General features: G+C 36.9%; 1 protein-coding gene across 2 annotated transcripts in view; it reads left to right on the top strand.

Moving 5' to 3' along the window:
• The window catches only part of FCHO2 (FCH and mu domain containing endocytic adaptor 2), an 89,741-nt gene that overhangs the window by 66,219 nt on the left and 2,272 nt on the right, over positions 1 to 21,250 (top strand). For both annotated transcript variants that reach the window (XM_050716533.1, XM_050716534.1), the window contains exons 18-25: positions 2,888 to 2,991; positions 4,996 to 5,125; positions 9,727 to 9,838; positions 10,453 to 10,608; positions 12,863 to 12,995; positions 15,683 to 15,882; positions 18,750 to 18,814; positions 20,854 to 21,018. In XM_050716533.1, the coding sequence (XP_050572490.1) occupies positions 2,888 to 2,991; positions 4,996 to 5,125; positions 9,727 to 9,838; positions 10,453 to 10,608; positions 12,863 to 12,995; positions 15,683 to 15,882; positions 18,750 to 18,814; positions 20,854 to 21,018 (1,065 nt within the window). The remainder of the gene's footprint in view (positions 1 to 2,887; positions 2,992 to 4,995; positions 5,126 to 9,726; positions 9,839 to 10,452; positions 10,609 to 12,862; positions 12,996 to 15,682; positions 15,883 to 18,749; positions 18,815 to 20,853; positions 21,019 to 21,250) is intronic.

The following is a 21,250-nucleotide window of genomic DNA, read 5'->3' as shown; positions in this document are numbered from 1 at the left end:
CATCTACTGCAACAGGCAACAGCCAAGTGCAGGGAATACTTGTAGGAAACTCCCATTTTCCAGCACCCCAAAGACTCTGGGATGAACAAGAAAAAGAAACTGAGGCAGATGATGCCTCATGCGTACAGTCACTAGAATACAAACAGAAAAATATTAAACAGGATCTCATGACTTCATTGTCTTCATTCATTTACTGGGCAGCCATTTGTGGTAAGCCTTTCCATTACAAGCATGGAGGGTTTAGAAGGAACATAGAAGGATAGGTTTGATTAAATAACTTTGAAAGAAATGCCATGGAAAGGAAATAAAAATGGATTAGGACACCGAAAAGTAAAAGAAAAAGTCAAGAGGAAGTTAAACCACAATAAGGAAGCAGTCAGAGGAATAAGCAAAGTCATGAGAGTAAAGGCCTTAAGAGGAGAAAAACACCATAAATAACTTTTTGGCCTAGTTAACAAATGGAAAGTGACCTGGCTGAAAGTATGAACAAAGTACCAATGATATGTGGCTGTTTTTGTTGTTGTTGTTGTTTTTCCTTTAATTGTAAGTAGTGGGATTTTTAACCTAGTAGAACACTTTGTTTTTTTTTTTTTTGTTTTGTTTTTTTGTTTTTTTTGTTTTTTCTTCATGCTGGCTAGTAATCATCATGCAATGATTATTGAATACACCTTTTAAGTCTGGATTTATATTGAGATTTATATTGAAACTTTTGTTATTTCGGTGTTGCCTCTAGTTTCAATTCTTCCCTTTTCCTTCAGCTACTCTAAGAGAGCACAATAGGAATTGCTCTTCAGCTACCAATGATTTGCCTGGGTGTAGAGTATCTCAGTCTTTGCTTGGACACCAGACAGATTCTGGGTCTAGAAGCCCATCCTCACCAGACTTTACCATTAGCACGTTGTGCAAATCTGGTGTTACAGAAGCACCATCAGGGAGTACTTTATCCTCTGTTTCATGGTCTCTCAGTCAGTGGATTTCCTTTGCTGATGAACTTCTTACAAGTAGAGACACAAGCACAGACAAGAAGGAGCCCCCAAAATTGCCATTCACAACTGAAAATGCCTGCCTTGCCTCTTCTGCTTTGCTTGGGAATTCTTCCAACAGCTGTGCTTCTGAGGATCAAAGTGACCTTTCAAATAATGCTATATGCCATGAACACTTATTCATTGAAGAAACTGGCACTGCTGCTGAAATTTCTTCCACATCATCTTCAGCACTACTGGAATATAGTTTAGTGTCTCCTTGTGTTCATACAAATAAGGGTATGACAAGCATGCATTGTGTGCTGCTCTTTGCTAATAACTGACTCTAAAAAGTAAGCTTTGGACTGATTTTTCATTTCATTATTCTTGCTCACCTGATGTTAAAATTAACTTTGTCTTCTTAACTTAGAATGTACTAAACAAACTGCTTGTTAGCACCAACTTCCTTGAAAGTTAGGACATCAAAATAAATGTTCAGCTTGACATAAGAAGAAAAATTTGAATTATTCAATTAAAGGCATTGCTTTTTCTTAACTACATGAAGCTTAGCTTTTCTAGAAATATGAATGTACTTATCTGTGATGTCAGAGGGCAGTGAGGTCTCAAAGATTAAATGATTGAATTTGCAAAAGCAATTCCATTCTTAAGCAGATGCATTCTGAACCAGCTTTGTGTGTAATTTCAGATTAAATAAAGTGAAATACATTGGAATAAGAATAATACTTTTTTAACGCCCGTTATTTTGAAGGGTGGATGATATCATGGTAATGCTACATATTAAGAGGGCAATGGGAAAAAGTATTTGGGCAAGTGTGCCATGTTTCACTGTATACCTTTGATACTGCAGCAGACTACTTGGTGTTTAGCATTCACTGCCTTCCTTGGGCACAACAAGAATTTTAAAGGAATTAATGATATTTCAGAATCGAATTTGTTTGGGGACATTTCAATTTGCAACTTTTAAGGTGGATGTGGTCAGTATTAGCCTAATTTCTTCCAAGTCAGCAATGAAACTCCCTTACTTCAATGATGGCAGAGTTATGCTGAATGGCTGAGAAAATTCCATGCTTAAAGTTGCATTTTATATAACATTAACTTAATTATTTAAGAAAGAACCATCCAGAATAATTTGAGGGAGATGAAGTACTCGGAATGTAATTATGTATAAGGGTTTCGTTCTATTTTGAAGTTAATTTTAGATGTGGCATACTCACTGGATGGCATTTAACATTTATTTTGAAATGCAGTTCTATTCAGAAAAGTGACTATGTAAAAGTGGCATCTTTGTACTGCTGCCACCATCTGTTAGTTGTGTCTGTTAGCATTAGAAGGACATGGGGGCAGTATTTTTAATCACTTTTTAGTTCTGACAGGTCAGCTAAGAGATAATAAGGAGTTATTGTGTTCTTGCAAACAACAGAGTAATTTACTGAATTATATTTGTTGTACTGGCATTTACATATTGGAGTCAATATGATTTCAAAGGGCATAATTTTAAGCAAACAGTTGCCCCATTGTCAGCCAGGACCAAATACGAATTTCCACTGAATTTTCCATTTATCATGGGGCATGAAAGATTGTCCTGTTTTTTGAAACCACATAGATTATACTCAAAAAGGAGCTCAGTGAAAACCATCTTTTTACCTATAAACTTCCAAGAATAGTTGATATAAAGTCATTTGAGAGCAATGAGAAAGCCCATGATGCCATTTTTAGAGTCACTTTTCAGGGTATCTTATAGTCCTATTTTAAAAGCATTTTTGATTAGTGGTAAATCTTACAAAACGGAACTTGCAAAATAGGGACTTTGAATAGAAACATAACTTGCATTTATTTTGTTCAAGTGAGTATGTATTTATATTCAACGTGATCTTTCTAATTTCCTTAAATTTGCTTTCTTTCAGCAAGACCCACAACTCCTCTTTCTGTAGGCACCATTGTACCCCCACCAAGGCCTGCCTCAAGACCAAAGCTGTCTACAGGGAAACTTAGTGGAATTAATGAAATAGTATGTATTGATTTTTTTAAATTCTCTTTTATAACTCAATGTCAGATATACCATTAATTTGCACTGTTACAATGGAGTTACTTTTCAGCCAGTGCTCAAGGAATCACATACTCAGATTTTCACCATTACCAAATAGGCATGGAAGTTGTTTCTGGTAAACACATTACTATAATAAAAATAATTCTTAATTGAATTAGAAAGGTCTAAAACATAATTTTTGCATCAGCCAATTAAGTGAATAAATAAATAGTTTGAAAATGCAAAGATAGTATGTTTGTGGGATTAAGGTATTCAAATGTGAACCTCTAGCAAAGTCGTTAGTAAAGCTCCATTGATTTAGGAATATCACCAAAGCTTTGGGGAATGAGTGGCATTAAGTAGATCATTATCAGTTGTGTGTTGACACAAGTAGCCATTCTGTGACTTCACCCTGCCCTTGGTGCTGGTTGGTGGTGAAGGGAGGTGGCAGATTGCAGCAGCTGCCCATCAGGATAGTGAGAGGTCATCTCTGCTCACTGCCTGCAGTGCAGGTCCACCTGCCAATAAAGATTGCGGCAAAGAATGCAAGTACTCAGGCAGCATATCAAACCAAGCCATGCTTAATCTTTTCTATGAATATTATAATTCTTTGGGTTTTGTTTGACTTAATGACTTGAAAGAATGTGACTGTGGTAATATTCTCTTCCTGTCTTTCAAAACAGCAAGATACATTCACCATCTTCTCATTATAGACAAAATTTTGGTCCTACATGTTCACAAAACAGAAACATTTTTAACTATTTTGCTATTCTGTAGTATTGTAAGGTCTATTTTGAGATTGTTTTCTCATTCCAATATAAAACTGTAGTAATTGCTCTTAGACAAAGGAATCTTCTTATCATCCAAATAGAAGTGAATTTAGTTGGTAGTATTCTGTTATAAAGTATGATTCTTCTTAAAGTTACATACATTTTATACTGTTGTTTTAGAAATCAGCTATTACCTCTGTACAAGTGGAAGACTGAGTTGTCTTCATTATATGTCACGTACATTTACAATTCCCACAGTCTGTATAAAAGTCATATACTCACTGACAAGAGTGATAGAACTGAAATAAAATAACCATTGCCCAGCCAAAATAGATGTTTCAGGAGTTTCAGTACCTTTTAGATAGATTAATCCCCAAGTGATCATTGGTTAGTTTAAACTGGTGCTTTTACAGTCAAGTGATTTACAAAGCCATTCAAAGTTTTTGGGTAGATGGGACTTCTGAAGATCTTTAGTACAACCTCCTGTCCAAAGAAGGTCCAACTTCAAAATTGAATCAAATTGTTCAGGGATGTGCCAACTTTTGAAAGTTTCCAAGGAGGGAGATCTCACAACCTCTTTGGGCAAGCTGTCCCAGCTTATAAGAAGGAACTTTTTCCCATACATTCAACTGAAGTTCCTTTGCTATAGCTCTTTGCACATCTGAGAAGAATGTGACACCTCTTAGCTGGTAAAAGATTGCTAGTAGATCCCTCCTTAGGCTTCTTTTCTCCAGGCTTGGGCAAACTCTGGTCGTTCAGCTCTTACCCTCTCTTACGTTCCCCAGACCCCGGCTGTTTTAGTTGCCTTATGCTGGACTTGCTTCCAGTTTGTTAGTAGCTCTCCTTTAGCTGTGCAAATCTGCATTTGGTGCACACATGCACAGGGCTGTAGGCTTAAATTCTGCTGCTGTAATACAGTTCAACTATTGACAGGCTGTTACACAATCAAAAATATTAGACTTCACTACCCAGGGAAAAAAATAGTATCAATAGTCTATGAAATAGTGGAGTTGAGTTCCAAGGAAAATGTGTGTTCTCTGTTTTACACCAAAAACTAGGATAGATAAAGTATTAAAAGAAATAAGAAATGCTTTGAAATGTATTGGGGAAGATACATTCCCCAACTGGGGAAATAGAAAAACTCTTCCATTTACAGTATTTTTTATTTTTAAAATCACTTTGTCTATTTAATACTCCTGTGAACTCTTGTGTTCAGCCTAGGCCATTCAGCCCTCCATTGACCTCTAACTCAAGTCCACCACCTGCAGCTCCCTTGGCACGTGCTGAGAGCATCTCCTCAATATCCTCTTCTGCTTCCCTCAGTGCAGCAAACACACCTACAGTTGGTAAGTTAAATTAACCATACTAACTTAGTAGTGGTATAATTCCACCACTAAGTTTCACCTCTTAGGAAAACCATTCCTTGGAGTTAGTTGTTCCACATGTAAGTCTAGTGTAGGTATTTCAAGCATCTTTTGAAATACCTGCTACTAAATGATACTGAGACAGGACAGTGTTCTGTCCTGCCAGGAGAGTGGATTTGATTAGATTAGGCCATTAATGCAATTATGGCATGTTCTTTAGTGAAATACTTTTCAAAGTTACAATATTCATTAAGTTCATATTTGGTGTGGTTGTATATGCGTTCATCGAGCACAATGTGTTATTGTGCACTTGTTTGGAATATGTTATTTTATAGGTACAGAAATACTTCAGGATACTGATAAATTTGAATGAATATAAATGTTCAAAACAGTTATTTTATGTTATTTTTATTTTGTTTGTTATTCTGTAATTGCAGTTTCAAAAAAAAAAAAAGAAACATGCATCTTCTCCTTCAAATTATTGAAGTATTTTAACTAAGCAGAACTAGTTGGTAAAAACAAAAGAACAATCGAAAAAAAGTCAAATCAGTCTCCATGTGCTGCCACAAGTTTCAGAAGATTTTCTCATGTTTTTAAAGCAAAGTCCTCAATTTTTATATTTGGTTTTAACAAATAGTAAGGAGACTTCTGAGGTGTTTCATTTGCTTTTTTGTTGTTTTTTAAAGACGTTCTAACTAGTTTTGTTAGCAGAAGCATAATATTTCATTTCTGAACACTATTAGCACTTTAGTTCAAAGTGAAATTAGACTCTGATTTAACACTCAGTTGTCTGTGAATGGTACTGATGCTAAGGATTTCTCAGCCAGGCTCAGCATTTCAGGAGAGCATCTGTACAGCTTCTATAGGGGAGTTCCATATGGAAAGCAGTGCAGCTGTTTCCTCACTGTGCAAGATGTAGGCTAGTAAGGTCTGACCAGTTTTAGCTGCTGTGGTGGTGGCACAGTTCAGTGTCTACCATTTTCCCAAACGCTGAGAATCATCATAGAAAGATAACTGATATTTTGATTGTCAAAGTCCATCCAGGCTCACTTCCTCAGGCCTCAGCACTGGTCCTAAGGAACTAGAAGTTGGTGGCAGCAGCATCAGTAGCTCCAGCTCTCTGTATATGCATGTGTGTGTGAGGAAGAAGGTAAGGAGGTGTGTGCTGCCACAGAGATTTGACATGGTTGTTAACCTGGCCTACCAAAAATGAATAGGGCCAGTTCACTGCACGGTGTGTGTGAATTAAATAGACCTGGAGAGATGGGAAGGGCAATGCAGATGGCAGAATGACTTTGGGGCATGAGGATACTCTGCACTACTGTCTACAGTCTTTTGGCTTTTGCACAAACTAGTGTTTTCCTCACCCCATTTGTTCTGAATAATAGAGAGCTGACTCTTGTCTTGTTCCGTGTGAACTTGTAGGTGTGCCTAATTGTACATTTCTTTTATGCTTTAGCTTAATTTTCATTTGGAAAGAATTTATATATATATTAAATTGTCATATATTTTTGCTTGAAATATTTTGTTTTCTTGCAATGTCTTGTTTCATTTAAATGTAATAGAGGATGATCTTTTGATTGGAACACTTCATCCAATAGAAAGGCTTTGTGACGCACCACCAGGTATTGTATTAGAAGCAGACTTACATGTCAACTGATCATCTAATGCACTGCACCTAATAAAATTGTATTTCTTTTGGAACAAGTTTCTCCAGCTATTTCTGGTGTCTGGCAGATACAAATAGCTAGAAGGTGCAACTTCTTAATGTGTTATATGTTACCAAAATCATCAAAACTTTATTTAATCACTTCTTTGCAGCATAGTCTTCTATTTCTCCAAACATGCTGACACCTGGTCTTGCTTCTTTAGTTTTGCTTTACTGCTTTTATTCAAAAAAAGGGACTACATTTTTACTGTGATGGTCCTTATTCTCATAAGACAAGAAGGCAAAAACATTTATATATATTCATATAATACAAAGCTTTGAAGATACAGATAGTAAAGATAGTCTTTTTTTGAAAAAAAAAATATATATATATATTTTCACCAAAACAGCCAATGTTAAAATCACCTGAGTCTTTATTCCTGAACTGAACTGAAACCCTTTGGTCAAATTTATTTATTTGACATTTTTATGACCAATGATACGAGATTTTATTCAGTAGTTTGCCACCCTCCTCAACAGTGTCAATGTCGCTATGTGTCAGCACAGCTGAGGTGCTGTTAACGGTGATCAGGACATCAAGGCCAGCTATGCAGGTACTGCAGAACATCTGGACCCTTGAGCTGTGCTGCAGTCTGAGATGCAGCAAGTCCATCTTGGCACAGCTCTATGGCTTCCTGCCCCTCTGAAAGGGTGCAGCAGACATGGAATGCCATGAAGCAGGATAGTGGTGCATTGTATTGTTAGGCTTATATTTTCAACTGCAAGGCAACAAAACAATCACATCTAGTGTTTGGTTAGACAGTTTTATATGTTTCACTTCATTGTTTTTAAGGAGAATGATTAGATTTCATGAATCATAAAGGACGATGAAGATTGAGAGCTGTGGAAATAAGTAGTAGTCCCTAAGACACACCTCAGAGAAATGTTTATACATATATATATTTGCTTTGGTATTACCAGAAAAATGTAAAATAGCCTTGTTGTTACTAATAAATTTCCCTGTTTGGTGAAGAAATCAATGTTTGTCTTTTGCTGATAGGAATATAATTTATATATTCACATTACTCTTGATCTTAAAATATCACTGTAAAGATATCTGCAACACTTTTATAAGGAAAAGATTTAGATAAAATTTATAAATCTGTAGACAATCTGACATAATATGACATAAAAACCTCTTATGGGTTCTGCAGTTGTTTGTTGTTCCATCAAGTGCATATTTTGACTTAGGTGGAGAATACTTCTGGAGTTCGGTATTTCATCAGACAGAATTTTGTGAATGGGTCTGGTTGTTGTTAACACAGAATTTTAATGCCTATTTGTTTTTTGAAGTCATTATTTCTGCATTCCTAAGACTACTGAAAATCACAGCTTTTATTGCTAGCTTCCATGGAGAGAAACACAACACTGGAAACATGACCTATGAGTACTCTGAAAGAACAAATAAAAATGATCTACTGTTTATATTAAAAAAAAAAAAAAGCATCATAACATTTCTTTCATTGAAGAATCTTTTGTTTTTGAACACTTGTGACTAGAGCAGTACTATGCATCTACGAGGGCTTAAAGTTTGCACTAATACCTTCTCATAGCACGGAGAAGTATTCTGAACGTTTTCATACCTTAGGCAAGAAATCATGATGGAGGGCAAGGTATGAAAGTAGCAGAATTAGACCAACTCTCCTGTCTTTCACTGTTCTGTTGTTAATACTTCTTTCTCTTATCTCTGTATTTAAGCATAAAATCACATAGTAGACCTTCTGTGAAGAACAAGGTCTCAAATTCCTTTTTGTTTATGAAAGAGCCCAGAAGGCACAGCTGCTATTTTGAAGTAAATAGGAGATTAGTTTGCCATTAGCAATGTTATACAGAAGCATTTTGTTTCTACTTCACGGTATGAAAATCAAGTTTCTCATTTTGCTTATGACATGAGAAAGACTGTGCCTCCTTTGTGATAAATATATTATGTGATATAAACCATTTCAGCAGTGGTACAAAAAATTAGTAAGATGCTCTCTACTATGCAGCTGCAGTAATAAAAAAGATGAAAGTTCCAGTATTGTGGTTTATATTAAGTAGCTGGCTGCACATTGGAAAACACTGATAAAAGTAATATCCCATGACAACCATTTTTTTCAGTTGTACAGATTTTAAAAAGCCGTAGCATGAGGTCTGAGTTAATTTTTGTAGCTATGCATTTTAACTCTGTTGTATATGTACAAACACCTGTGAAGGCTGATGCAAGCCTGATAATTATTTTTCTTGTGAACTGCTGTGTATTTCCAAGTACCTCCAAGGTATTCCCAGAACCCTTACTACAAAACCAATAGAAAACGTAGCAAAATATTTCTCCAGCAATTTCTGCTTGGAAATTTTAACCTTTGTTGGCTAAAGTCGTTAAAAGAATGTTCAACAGTTCACTTACGTAGAGTAATATAAATGTATATGCACTTAAGTTCATACATACTGTAGCTGAATTCTTTGCATTTCCCTCACCATTTTATCATACATCTTTCCATGCAACAAGCATACAGTAGGTTTTGTTTTTTGTTGTTGTTGGGTTTTTTTTAAGTATTGTAGTTAATGTCCAATGTCCTTTGGATCTGTTGACCTTGGTGTTATCATTAGCCATTTTAATGCAGCATTCTTCTAGCTCATATGTATTTCCTTGTGTCTGTCCATTTACAATATGTCATTGATAGTCCTGTTTTCTTAGGCTGCTAAGCAGTGTTTTGGTGGTGTGATTGTACTGTACTATGTTTATATTTTTCTAATAACTGTTCAAGTACCATTTCAGGCCCTACTGTGACCTTGATGGTAGTAACATCTTGTGAAAATGACAGATATAGTCAACCATTCTGAAATCTATTGCTAAACTTTTATAAATTAAACCTATACACTGTGTGTATTCTAGGTGTTTCACGTGGTCCCAGCCCTGTCAGCCTTGGAAACCAGGACACCTTGCCTGTTGCAGTAGCCCTTACTGAATCTGTTAACGCCTACTTTAAAGGAGCAGATCCCACAAAGTTAGTTAAATAGTGAATTGTTTTGAATGTAATAAGTTACAATTAAAAAAAAATTGTTTATACTTGTAATATTTTGGGGAAAATGTATGTGCATTAGAAGGGGGTTTCACAGGTTTTTTTTTGCCCGAGCGTAAGTGACAACAGTGGCTCTTTGCTCTCTATTGTCCTGCATCCTGCTAGGAGCTCATATATCCCTGCTTTACAAAAATATGTTCAGTGAAAACATTGAAAATTAGAAAGGTTTTTATCGTAGTCAGCTAGGTGCTACAAGTAAATTTGGGCAGCTCTATAAAGCACCTCATTCACCCTGTCACATCCCTTGCTATGCTAGTAGGCCTTGCCTAAGCATAGTTGTGCCATGTTTTCAAAGCCTGAATAATATCCACCAAGACTACTGTATGCTTAACCAGCTGCACTTTTTTCTTCACTTTCATCTGACTGCCAAATTGAAAGTGATGGTACATTGTTACAGTGCCACATTACCCTCATTTAAAATTGACTTTGTTTTGAATTCAGCTCATCAGATTGTGCAAGTACAGTGACTGCTTTAAAATCAGCAATTAAAACCACGCAGTTAATGAGTTGCAATAAAACTGATGTTTTCATTTTCCTAGATGTATTGTGAAGATCACTGGTGATATGACAGTATCATTCCCAAGTGGGATTATTAAAGTCTTCACCAGCAACCCATCTCCAGCTGTGCTCTGCTTCAGGGTAAAAAACACAAGCAAACTAGAGCAGATTCTTCCAAATGCACAACTTGTATACAGGTTTTGTATTTTTTTTTAATATAATAGTAAACTGTGTGATTTCTAAAATTTCACTTGTTTTATATGTAAATCAGAGTTCTCTGCCATCTCGTTGATTTGCTTAACCGTAATTTAATTCTATGAACTAATCTTGTTTAGCTCAGTTTCTTTCTACTGCCACCATTAAAAATCTCAGTAAGGTACTGAAATTTATGCTAAATAAAACAGGAGCCATAAGAAATACTTTGCAAAGGTAACTGTGTTTTTACATGCATTTTATACATGAAATGGTTTAATAACCTATTGAAAAAAAATACTTTTTTCCCAGTCGAACTGTATGAACAATCTAACTAGTTATGAAAATACAAGATATGAAGAAAAATTAGATATTGAAACTAGGAAATTCTTATGTTGTCATACAAATTTCTTTATGCAGTAACAGTGGTATGATTAAATGATGAAACAGTGGCTTTAAGTAGAAGACAAATAGTAGGAGCTATGCCTAATCTCATTTGTTGGTTACTACTGTAATTTTAAGCTGTATTGCTTCTACAGTAGATTAGAGCCATTACATGGCTATATATATATCAAGTGCATAGCAACATGTTTTGGAGAATTCTTAAGAAAAAAGGCTGGAGGTTGAGTAGAATAAGTGTTGAAATCACAGCATTTTGACTTCTTTTCAAAAAAAAAAAAAGGACATTTGTAAAAGTTGTAATTGTTTGTTCCATTTAGAGGAGAAATTATCTGAAAACCTATTAAACACTTCTAGATGGTACATTTTTAAAAATTACTGAAATAACTGAAACAAACCATATGCATCCATTCTTTCACATTTAATTTCATTGTGATCATTCATACTTAATGTTTCAGTGTAAAAAAATGTATTTGCTGCTTTTTGACATGATGGTATATACCTGAAATATTAGCAGAACTATATCAGACAATGAATTATACTGAAAAAGTACATTTCGGCAAAACATGAAAATGTCTAATATTCCTATCTGAGTGCTGTAACATTGCCTCTAATTAGAAAAAATGCATGTAACAGAAATTTACAAAGTTAACTGTATGGTAATAATTTAACTTTTCATCATATATGGCAAATGCTATCATTTCTTTAATATTTATTGAGGTGGAATGTTTCAGTGAGAGTGACATTCATGGAAACATCAGAATTTATTTTGAATTGCACTTAATTGTGGAGCAGCAGAAGGATTTTACTGTAGATTACATTTACTTTGTGTAAGGTCCCTGTAGTGATAAGTAAGTGTTCATCTATATTTTACTAAAAATGGATGTAGCATGAATTACGATACTATATTGAGAATCAAAGTCAAAATAAATCAAACAGATTACTTGTGTATAGGTCACTATTCTAGATTCATCCCATTGCAGTAATATTTACTGTAATCCAGATGTTCATTTTCAGCTTTTGCTTTGCACACACATTCTGCAGACCTCATTAGCAAATGGATGCAGGTCCTCACTGTATCCACAGAGCTTCAGTGAAGCTTTTTGATTGATAAATGATTTGTATTTTGTTTCTGAATCAGTATTCTTAAAAATTTCATCCTTATTCAAAATAAACATGATGCAACCAGAACTGAAAATATTCTTGACCTGCAAAACAGGTTTTCATGCTCCAGTAGCTCCAAACCAGCATTTTGATCGTGCAGTCATGTTTGCTCTTAACTACATAGAGAGATGATATAATAAATTGCTTCATAGATTGAATGTAACTATAAGTACCTAAAAGGCAATTGTTTATAATAATTTGAAAATTGTTTTTAACGGAAAAACTTTAGAAAGCTTATGCTTTCTGCAGATGTGAAAGTATAGTAGTAACACACATACAGCAGAAATCTTAGTGATGCTATAACATAACCAAAATTAATTACGATTTTAGGTCTTACTCCAAATTGGATAACATTCCTTTTCAAAGACCCTTTGTATCCCGACCTCATGCACATCCTCATGGCACATCCTCATGGCACCTGATAATATTGAGTTTATTAAATATAAAATCCAAGACTAAATCTTGTGGTGTCAGTTGTCAGTGGAGAAAACTCACTGCTCCTTGAATGGAAGGAGAATTTTTACTAGATACAACAAGCTGATAATTTTCCTTAATATTAAAAAGGTATAATTATGTGTCATAAAGCAGTATAACAAACTCTTGCTTGAAGAAGGAAAGGATCTAGTCTTAATTATTAGACACCCAAAAAAGAAGACTGTGTTGCGTTCTCAGTCCTACCTTTCTTTTTCTTTGTAGTGATCAGTCACAAAGTGATTCCAGTACTAGGGATTTTTGGATGAACATGCAAGCTATAACTGTCTACCTCAAGAAGTTATCAGAGCAGAATCCATCTGCATCCTATTATAATGTGGATGTTTTAAAGTATCAGGTAAACACATTTTTCCCTTTGGAATTTTTTAATGAACTCTGGCTGATTTCTTATCTATACAGAATTTATAAGGGTTGTTCTTTGCCTGATAGCATACAGATGAACTGTCACCCTGCATCTAGATCAATTCTGGGTATGTCACTGTTTCCAATCCATAGGGTCTGCCCAGGCTGAGTGCATTCCTGTTATGCCTTCATGTCATTCCCTTGGATTCCCTTGAATTCATGACCTGTTTCAGCTTGCTCACACCTTACTCCAATTCAAGTGTGAAAACTTTGAACACTGTTTCTTTAGGTATTTGTTAGCAAAGTCTTAAATTTTACATGAATTTAGGCATTGTTCAGGTTTTTGTTTGTTTGAGTTTGTAATTCAATTGCATTTGCTTTTGTAATTAATTAATTTTTGGATGCTGTAGCTGATCAGATGTAATATAAGAGAGTGAGTGATGTTCTGACCCCTCAGAAAATATGGAACAACTTATCCTGGAAACCGTTCTAGGCATGCAGAGGACAAGAAGGTCATCAGGAGTAATCAGTATGGATTCAGTAAGGGGAAGGCATGCTTCCCCTTACTTGATAGCCTTCTATGATGAAACAGCTGGCTTAGTAGATGAGGAAAGGACAGTAGATATGGTGTGCCTGGACTTCAGTAGGGCACTGTCTCCCATTAGATCATCATGGAGGAGCTGGATGAGCAGACAGTGAGGTGGTTCAAAAACTGGCTAACAGCCAGGCCCAGAAGGTGGTTATCTGTCGTGCAAAGTCCAGTCGGAGTATCCTAGGGGTCACTACTGGAACCAGCCCTGCTTAAGATCTTCAGTAATGATGTGGAGGATGGGGAAGATTTTGCCATCAGCAAGTTTGCAGATGACGCAAGGTTGGAAGGAGTGGCTAATAGGTCAAAGGGTCGTGCTGCCATCCGGAGGGACCCCAGCTGGCTGAAGGAAAGGGCTAACAGGAACCTCATGAAGTTCAACAAAGAGAAGCGCAAAATCCTGCGCCTGGGGGGGGAAATAACCCCAGGCACCAGGACATGCTGGAGCCACCCAGCTGGAAAGCAGTTTGTTGGAAAAGACCCAGGGATCTTGGTGGACACAGTTGAGCATGAGCCAGAAGCGTGCCTTGCAGAAGAGAAGGCTGGTGGTATCATGGGCTGCATTTGGAGGACTGTATCCAGCAGGTGGAGTGAGGTGATCCTTCCCTTCTACTCAGCACTGGTGAGGCCACAGCCAGAGTCAGGTTCAGGGCTCCTCAGTATAAGAAAGACATGCACACACTCAAGAGAGTCCAGCAAAGGGCCACAGAGATGGCTCAAAGAAGGGACTGGAGGATCTCTCCTGTGACAAAAGGCTGAGACAGCTGGGATTCACTCTTCAGCCTACAGACGATGGGGGCAGGGGAGATCTTATCAATGTCTATGAACACCTGAAGGGAGAGTGCAGAGAGGACAGAGACAGGCTCTTTTTAGTGGTGCCCAGTAACAGGACAAGAGGCAATGGGAACAAACTGAAAACACAGGAGGTGTCACATGAACATCGGGAAACCCTCTTACTGTGAGGGTGACCAAGCAATGACATGAATTGCCCAGAGAGGCTGTGGAGTCTTCCTCCTTGGAGATACTTCAAAGCTGCCTGGACATGGTCCTGGGCTTAATGACTCTAGGTGGCCCTGTTTGAGCAGGGGGGTTGGACCAGATTACCTCCAGAGGTCCTTTCCAACTTCAGTCACTCTGTGATTCTGTGGGATGTCAACCGAAGACCTTCATGAAAATACAGAAATGACACGTTCATCTGAATGGGAGAACAAGGATTTCCTAGGCCTACTAATGCAGCTATTAATACCAGTGTAGTTTTCCACATCCTCTCGGTATAGTTCAGAATATTGCCATACTGAATCTATAAAAAGAATGTTAGATTCACAGAAAAACAGAGGAAGAATCACAGAAACCCTAAGAAAGATTGAAAGAACAGAACTGTTCTTTGGATTGCAGAAATGAGCACTGTAGAAAGAGGAGTTGTGAGGCCTTTACCACGGGAGAAAAGTAAGCCGTTGGCATGCAGTAGCCATGGCAGATGGAAAGAGTCCTGAGTTGCCAAGGAAAGGCAAGATAGGACACAGGGAAATAGAAGGTTCCTCAAGCAGATGAGGAAGGTGGTAGGGGTATGCAGCAGGGCAGCAGCATGAGCTCAACCACAGAAGCAGCAGCTTCCAGCTCTCCTATGCCAGGAAAACAATGCTTTTAGTATGTAAGAACTGTTTTGCTGTCTGCCTGTCCAATGACAGGTATTCTCTTTTGCTGCTTGCTGCTTGGGGAGCTGAACTGATGTGGTAAGGATGTTTGGCACTGGTAACTTACTTCTGTGAGTTAGAGAACAAGACTAAAAACTATTGGACGTAAGAAAGCCAGAACAGGAAAAAGTCTCATGGGCCATAGCGAATTTAAAGCATCGTTTAAAAATAATTTATTTTAAAATTAAAAGAGTGGCAATTACTGTAGGCTGCAACAGTCTTTAGAATTCTGAGTTTAAAGGCTCAGAGGTAGATTGTTCTTCTGATCTTTTGTCACAATTTATAGTTATACTATAATTATACTCATTACCATCATTCCATAGTTCTGCCCAAAAGGGTAGATATTGTAATTAAGCTGCTTTCAATGTGTTTTTTTGTTTGGTTGTTTTTTTTTTACAGGTATCTTCAAATGGCATCCAGTCCACTCCCTTGAATCTTGCAACTTACTGGAAATGTAATGCTAGCACTACTGATGTGAGAGTGGATTATAAATACAATCCAGAGTCTATGAATGTGCCTAGTATGCTGTCTAATGTACAGGTTGTGGTACCAGTAGATGGAGGAGTAACAAACATGCAGTCGCTTCCACCTGCAAAATGGTAACATTAATACTTTTCTTTCTATTATTTCAAGTTCATGTCATTATATTCATTAGGGTCATAGCCTAAAAAATTTCATTGGAAGAAATAGTTGATTTTTTTTTCTCTTAATAAAGTGCATAGGACATTTTCTGGTCCAAAATAGACCATGTGCAGCCAATTCATACAGACTAAAATGAAACTATATTCAGCCATTCCAACTGTATAATAATACAGGTCTTCATGAAATTTCCAATGTTTTCTTTTGGTCCAGTAGACAGGATAGTTATTCTTAATAACATGATTTGCAGCCAGAATCTCTTAATGGTTAAAAAAACATGATATAGATTTGTGTGTGTGTAAATACATCCATGTATATGGATTTGTGGTGGTTACACACTGATGGCTAGCTAAGCTCCAGCACACTTCTCTCTCACTCTCCTTGCTCAAAAGCACGGGGGAGAAAATACAATGAAAAAAGGTTCATGGGTTGTGATAAGGAGCAGTTTAATTATAGAGAAAGACAAACAAGCAAAGGACTCACAGAAACAAAAGAAGAAAACAGTTCTTCTCTACTTCACATCAGCAAGCAATGTTCAGCAACGTTTTGGGAAACAGGGCCTCAAAATGTGTAGCTTTTACAGGGGAAGACATATGCTTTTATAACGAGTGTCCCCCTCTTCTTCTTTCCCTTCCTCAGCTTTTGTTGCTGAGCACGACATAACATGGCATGTCACATCCTTTTGGTCAGTTTGGGCCAGCTCCCCTGGCAATGTCCCCTCCCCTCCTCTTGCCTATGCCTACCCCAGCCTACTGGCTTTTGGGGGTGGAGGGTTGGAGATGCACAGCCTTGATGCTGTGCCAGCACTGCCCAGCAGTAGCCAAAACATTGGTGAGATATAGATGTAGTGTACAGGTGGTATAGATTGGTGAGATATGTGGTGAGATATGTTGTTCTAGCTATACATGCAGAGCACAGCACTGTGTGGGTAGCTGTGGGGAAACTTAATTCCATCCCAGCCAGGCCCACTACAACTTGCACTCCTTATTCCATAAAGTTAGTGTCACGCTCAGGTTCCACATACGTTAGTATTTTTTGTATCCTCTGATCGTTGTTACTTGCAACATACAGATTTATACTTCTTGATTATTTTAACTTAAAAATTAGCTTCTGATTTAAATTGTTTTAAAAGATAACTCAGTAGATGGAAGAGTACTTAATAAGCCATGTAGCATTGTCTCTCAATTCGAGAGTTGTCACGATTATCATCTGACTCACAGCTACCTGCCACCACCTCCTAAGACTGCAGGCCATTTACAGCAGCACTTGAAAGTGAGACATAAGTCTCAGATAAGTATATTGCTACAGATTTGTGAAAACAAGCAGAGGGTGGTAGGAAAAGGCAGAGAAGTACATCCATGAGCAAAAGGTGACCAGAATTCAACCACTGCACCTGTGGTTTGGTAACATTAAATTACTCGCCCAGGTATAATTTAATTCCAGGATGTTTACTTCCAAGGGGGTCAAGAGGGTCTTTTTAGCTGAGTAAAGCATGAAGATTATGAGAGAAAAGAATACCAAACTTTGTTAACCTTCCTATAAAGCAAGGTTCAGAAGAAGAATAAACTTGATATATTTATCAGATAGGTTTTGATGTTTCAGAAGGCAGTCCTCTTAAATGTGTTGATTGGACAATGTGGTAATACAGAATCATTTTAAGTGGAAAAAAATCTGCCAAGACTGAATCTTTCTAGATTTTCTATTTCAAGGGAGCAAAACTTGTAACCAGATCATTTTAAGCTTTTTCTACTGGAGCAGATTCAGTATCCTGCCTGCACATGATCAGTTTCTCCCTGTCCAGGCTTCTTCCACAAAACCCTTTAATAGTGAAACCTAGGTAAAAACAGGAACATCTAGTGCTACGTAGGAAGATTCAACATTTAGTGACTGTTTCACAGCAGATTCGTCAGAGTAAGGGACTCAATCCCAGCTATTCTGCCTTTCAACTAAGCAACCACCCAAAGCTAGAATTTTAAGCTTTGCAAGTTGACAAAAAATAAATACAGTTGTAGTGTTTGTCATGCTACATTTTTGGCCTGCTGGGTTGGGTAGTGGCCCGTTGTGCTTTTTTATTTTTATTTTTAATAACAGTTTTGTAATTCCGTCTATGGCAAATGACTGGTATCATCTGTGCTACTTACGTGAACATTTCATTCCTGCTATACCAATGTCAAAGACAATTTCACACCTATCAGCATTTCATGCCACTCACAGCTTTATGTTGTTAACTTTCCTATGATGGAACAGCTGCAAAGTGCTCAATATCAAAATGTCTTATCAGTTTAGAGACTCCAATTTTCAGTGCCCTTTTCTTTTCTGTCCCTGTATATAATCAGAAGTAAATCTGTGTGTCATAAACTTAAACCATGTGCCACTTTTGCCAACTATAGTTTTATTAGAATGGAAATGGAATAAAATTTATACAGCCAAGAATCTCGCATAGGAGAAAGCAATCAGCATTGTTCCCATTCATACCATCACCATCAAGCATAAAAACTCAGCTTTCAAACTGTTTCCAGTGTGTTTGGCCTGTCTTTGCCCTTTGAAGACAAATATTTTTGAGTTGTCAACCTAGGCATAGGACAGTGTTAACTGTATAAAGAGGTGTCATGTACGCATGAGCTCTGCTGCGAACTCAGGTGCAGTGCACTTGTTTGCTTTGTATAGTTTTCCACAAACTTATACAAAATAATCAAACATTTTCAAAAACATCCATTTAGAGATGTAGTTCATACATACGTAGTCTTTTAAAGTTACTAGTGTAAACGTACAGAAATAATGTTCTAAAAATTGATGCTTGTAACTAACCTGTAACTTTCTCTTACAGGAATGCAGACCAGATGAAAGCTTGTTGGAAAATATCTAGCATTTCAGAGAAGTCTGAGAACGGAGGCAAGTTGATTTTTTTGTTGTTTTGTTTTCTTCTACAGAAAAATGATAACAATAAAAATGTAATCGTTTTAGCCTCTGCATCCTCATGCGTGTATACACTTCCATCTCATGCTATATCCTGTTTACCAGGGGCTGGCAGGGCAGCATGAGAAGCTGAAAAGGCCTTGACTTAGCATAAGCACTTCTCAGCAACAACTGAAACATCTGCGTGTTAGCAGCATTATTCTCATCCTAAATTCAAAACACAGGATCATATGAGCTGCTAGGAACAAAATTAACACTACCCCATCTGAAACCAGCACAAATCATTTAATTTTAAAAGGAAAAATAGTGAACCCCCTTGAAAGCAGTTACCAGCTCTAAAATAGAGTTTAGGTTTAGTAAGGAAATTATTACATCAATGCTATTTGAAAATGAGCAATTATTTGAAGAAAAAGGATCTATCTGTCTTCTGTTTTGCCACACGTTGACAATTGAGATAAAGTAGCAAGAGGTTAGTGGAAGAACTGAAAAAAATAAAATAAAATACTGTGCTGAGACAGGCTCAACTCTAGATGATTCTTGACCAGCATTTTGAGGGTCTTTGTTTTTGCATACAGCTCTGAGAAAAAAAAAAGACTCTGCACATCTGCTCAGAGTGGTAGTTTATGTAGCATTTTGTGAGGTATCAGTAGGAGTCCTCCACACAGCTGCCTTTCCCTGGAGTCCAATTGATGTCACAGTCCTTGAAGCCTTTGTAGTTGCAATGTTTTTTTTCTGAATTAGAAAAGTAGGGGCAAAAGGGAAGCTTCTCATCCACAAAGCCTCTGTGGAAAAAATGGCCTTGTGGCCCTTGGAAGTGCCTGTAGTCCTGTTAAGAATTTAGTGAAGAGCATTATGAAAGCATAGATTTTCCTGTAAATACGTCTGATTTCATATAGGAACTATAAGCCTGGAAAGGGAAGCCCTCTTCAATTGGTGTAAAGGCTGCAAAGTTGTGGTGGTCATTTGAACAAAATCTGAGGGTATTTTAATCTGACAGAGGTTGTTTCTGTAGTCTGGTGTACTTTACCATTCACTGACCTCACAGTTCTTTGCCATTTGTCTTCCATTTTGGTTATGTAGGGATAGCCTTCTCTTTTCTTTTTCTTTTCTAAACTATATTTTCTTTTAAAAGAAAAAAAGCCATACTAAAACATGAATGCAGCCAGATGAAAAACTACTGCACACCTGCAGAGCAGCGTAAAATGGACTGCTAGTGATGCAGATCACATCTTGTGTGTTCAGCAGACTTCTGCATATCCCACTGGTTCTACTATATTCCCTTCTCTTCCAACCATCTTTGTTTCCCTTTCTCTTGAGCACAAATACTTAATACTCACAATCCAGTGTTTAAGAGGAAGTGATACTATGCCAGGCTTACACTTATAGGAACAATAGAAGTTACAGAAAGACTTCATATTAGGACAAATGTCTTGAAGTCTCTTTATTCTGGTGTACAGGGTGGTAAAATGTGCTTTTTGTACAATCCAACACATTATGTGAGTGGTGAATCACAGAGGTAAAACACAACCAACTTTCAAAGCTCTTGAATATGAGAATCCATTTACCCAAACTATGATATATATACTAAAGAAATGGAATGGACTTTATGGCAAATTTATCAAGTTACTAGCTCTCCTCATCAATTAGCTGTTCCTATTGACTAGGAATAGCAAGTTGTTTTAAGCAAGTAAAGGTACTTGACTTTTACTATTCCATTATTTATTATTTAAATCTCATTATTTTCCCGCTAGACAGTGCAAGAACAAGAAAACATTAAAGAACTAGAAAAAGGGAGCAGTAGCATGCTTTTTTTAATGCCTTGCACTAGCTACAGAAGTGTATTTTAAAATAATTTTGAACTATTGCTACTTTATAATGGCACTGAAGTGAGCTTCACCAATGTCTATGAAAAATCAACTGAAGTTTTTTGGGAAATGTATTTAATTAGATCTTGTCTATATTAGAAGAATGAGATATTTTTTTTTCCTCTTGGTACATTACTGTTTTTTTTATAGGTTCTGGATCCCTCAGGGCAAAATTTGAACTTTCAGAAGGACCCAGTAAACCAGCAACACTTGCAGTGCAATTCATAAGTGAAGGAAGCACCCTTTCAGGAGTAGATGTAGAGCTAGTAGGCACTGGCTATCGGCTTTCCCTACTTAAGAAAAGATTTGCCACTGGTAAGATGTTGAAATGGTTATGTATTCAAATTAATATATGATATATTCTGTAGTGCTAAATTATGGATTATGAAACTGTTAAACAAGTGATGCATAGTTACCTTTCCTTAAAACACATCTGAAAATTGTTTTGCATTTCTTTTGTTTTTCCATAGTTAGTTAAACTGCTCACAGGAAAATACTGACAAAATCTATTTTACCTACTGAATGCAAAAAAAACTACCTTTATTTT

Source organism: Cygnus atratus, chromosome Z (assembly GCF_013377495.2).
Source record: "Cygnus atratus isolate AKBS03 ecotype Queensland, Australia chromosome Z, CAtr_DNAZoo_HiC_assembly, whole genome shotgun sequence".
NCBI lineage: Eukaryota > Metazoa > Chordata > Aves > Anseriformes > Anatidae > Cygnus > Cygnus atratus.
This window is presented reverse-complemented; position numbering and strand designations above follow the sequence as displayed.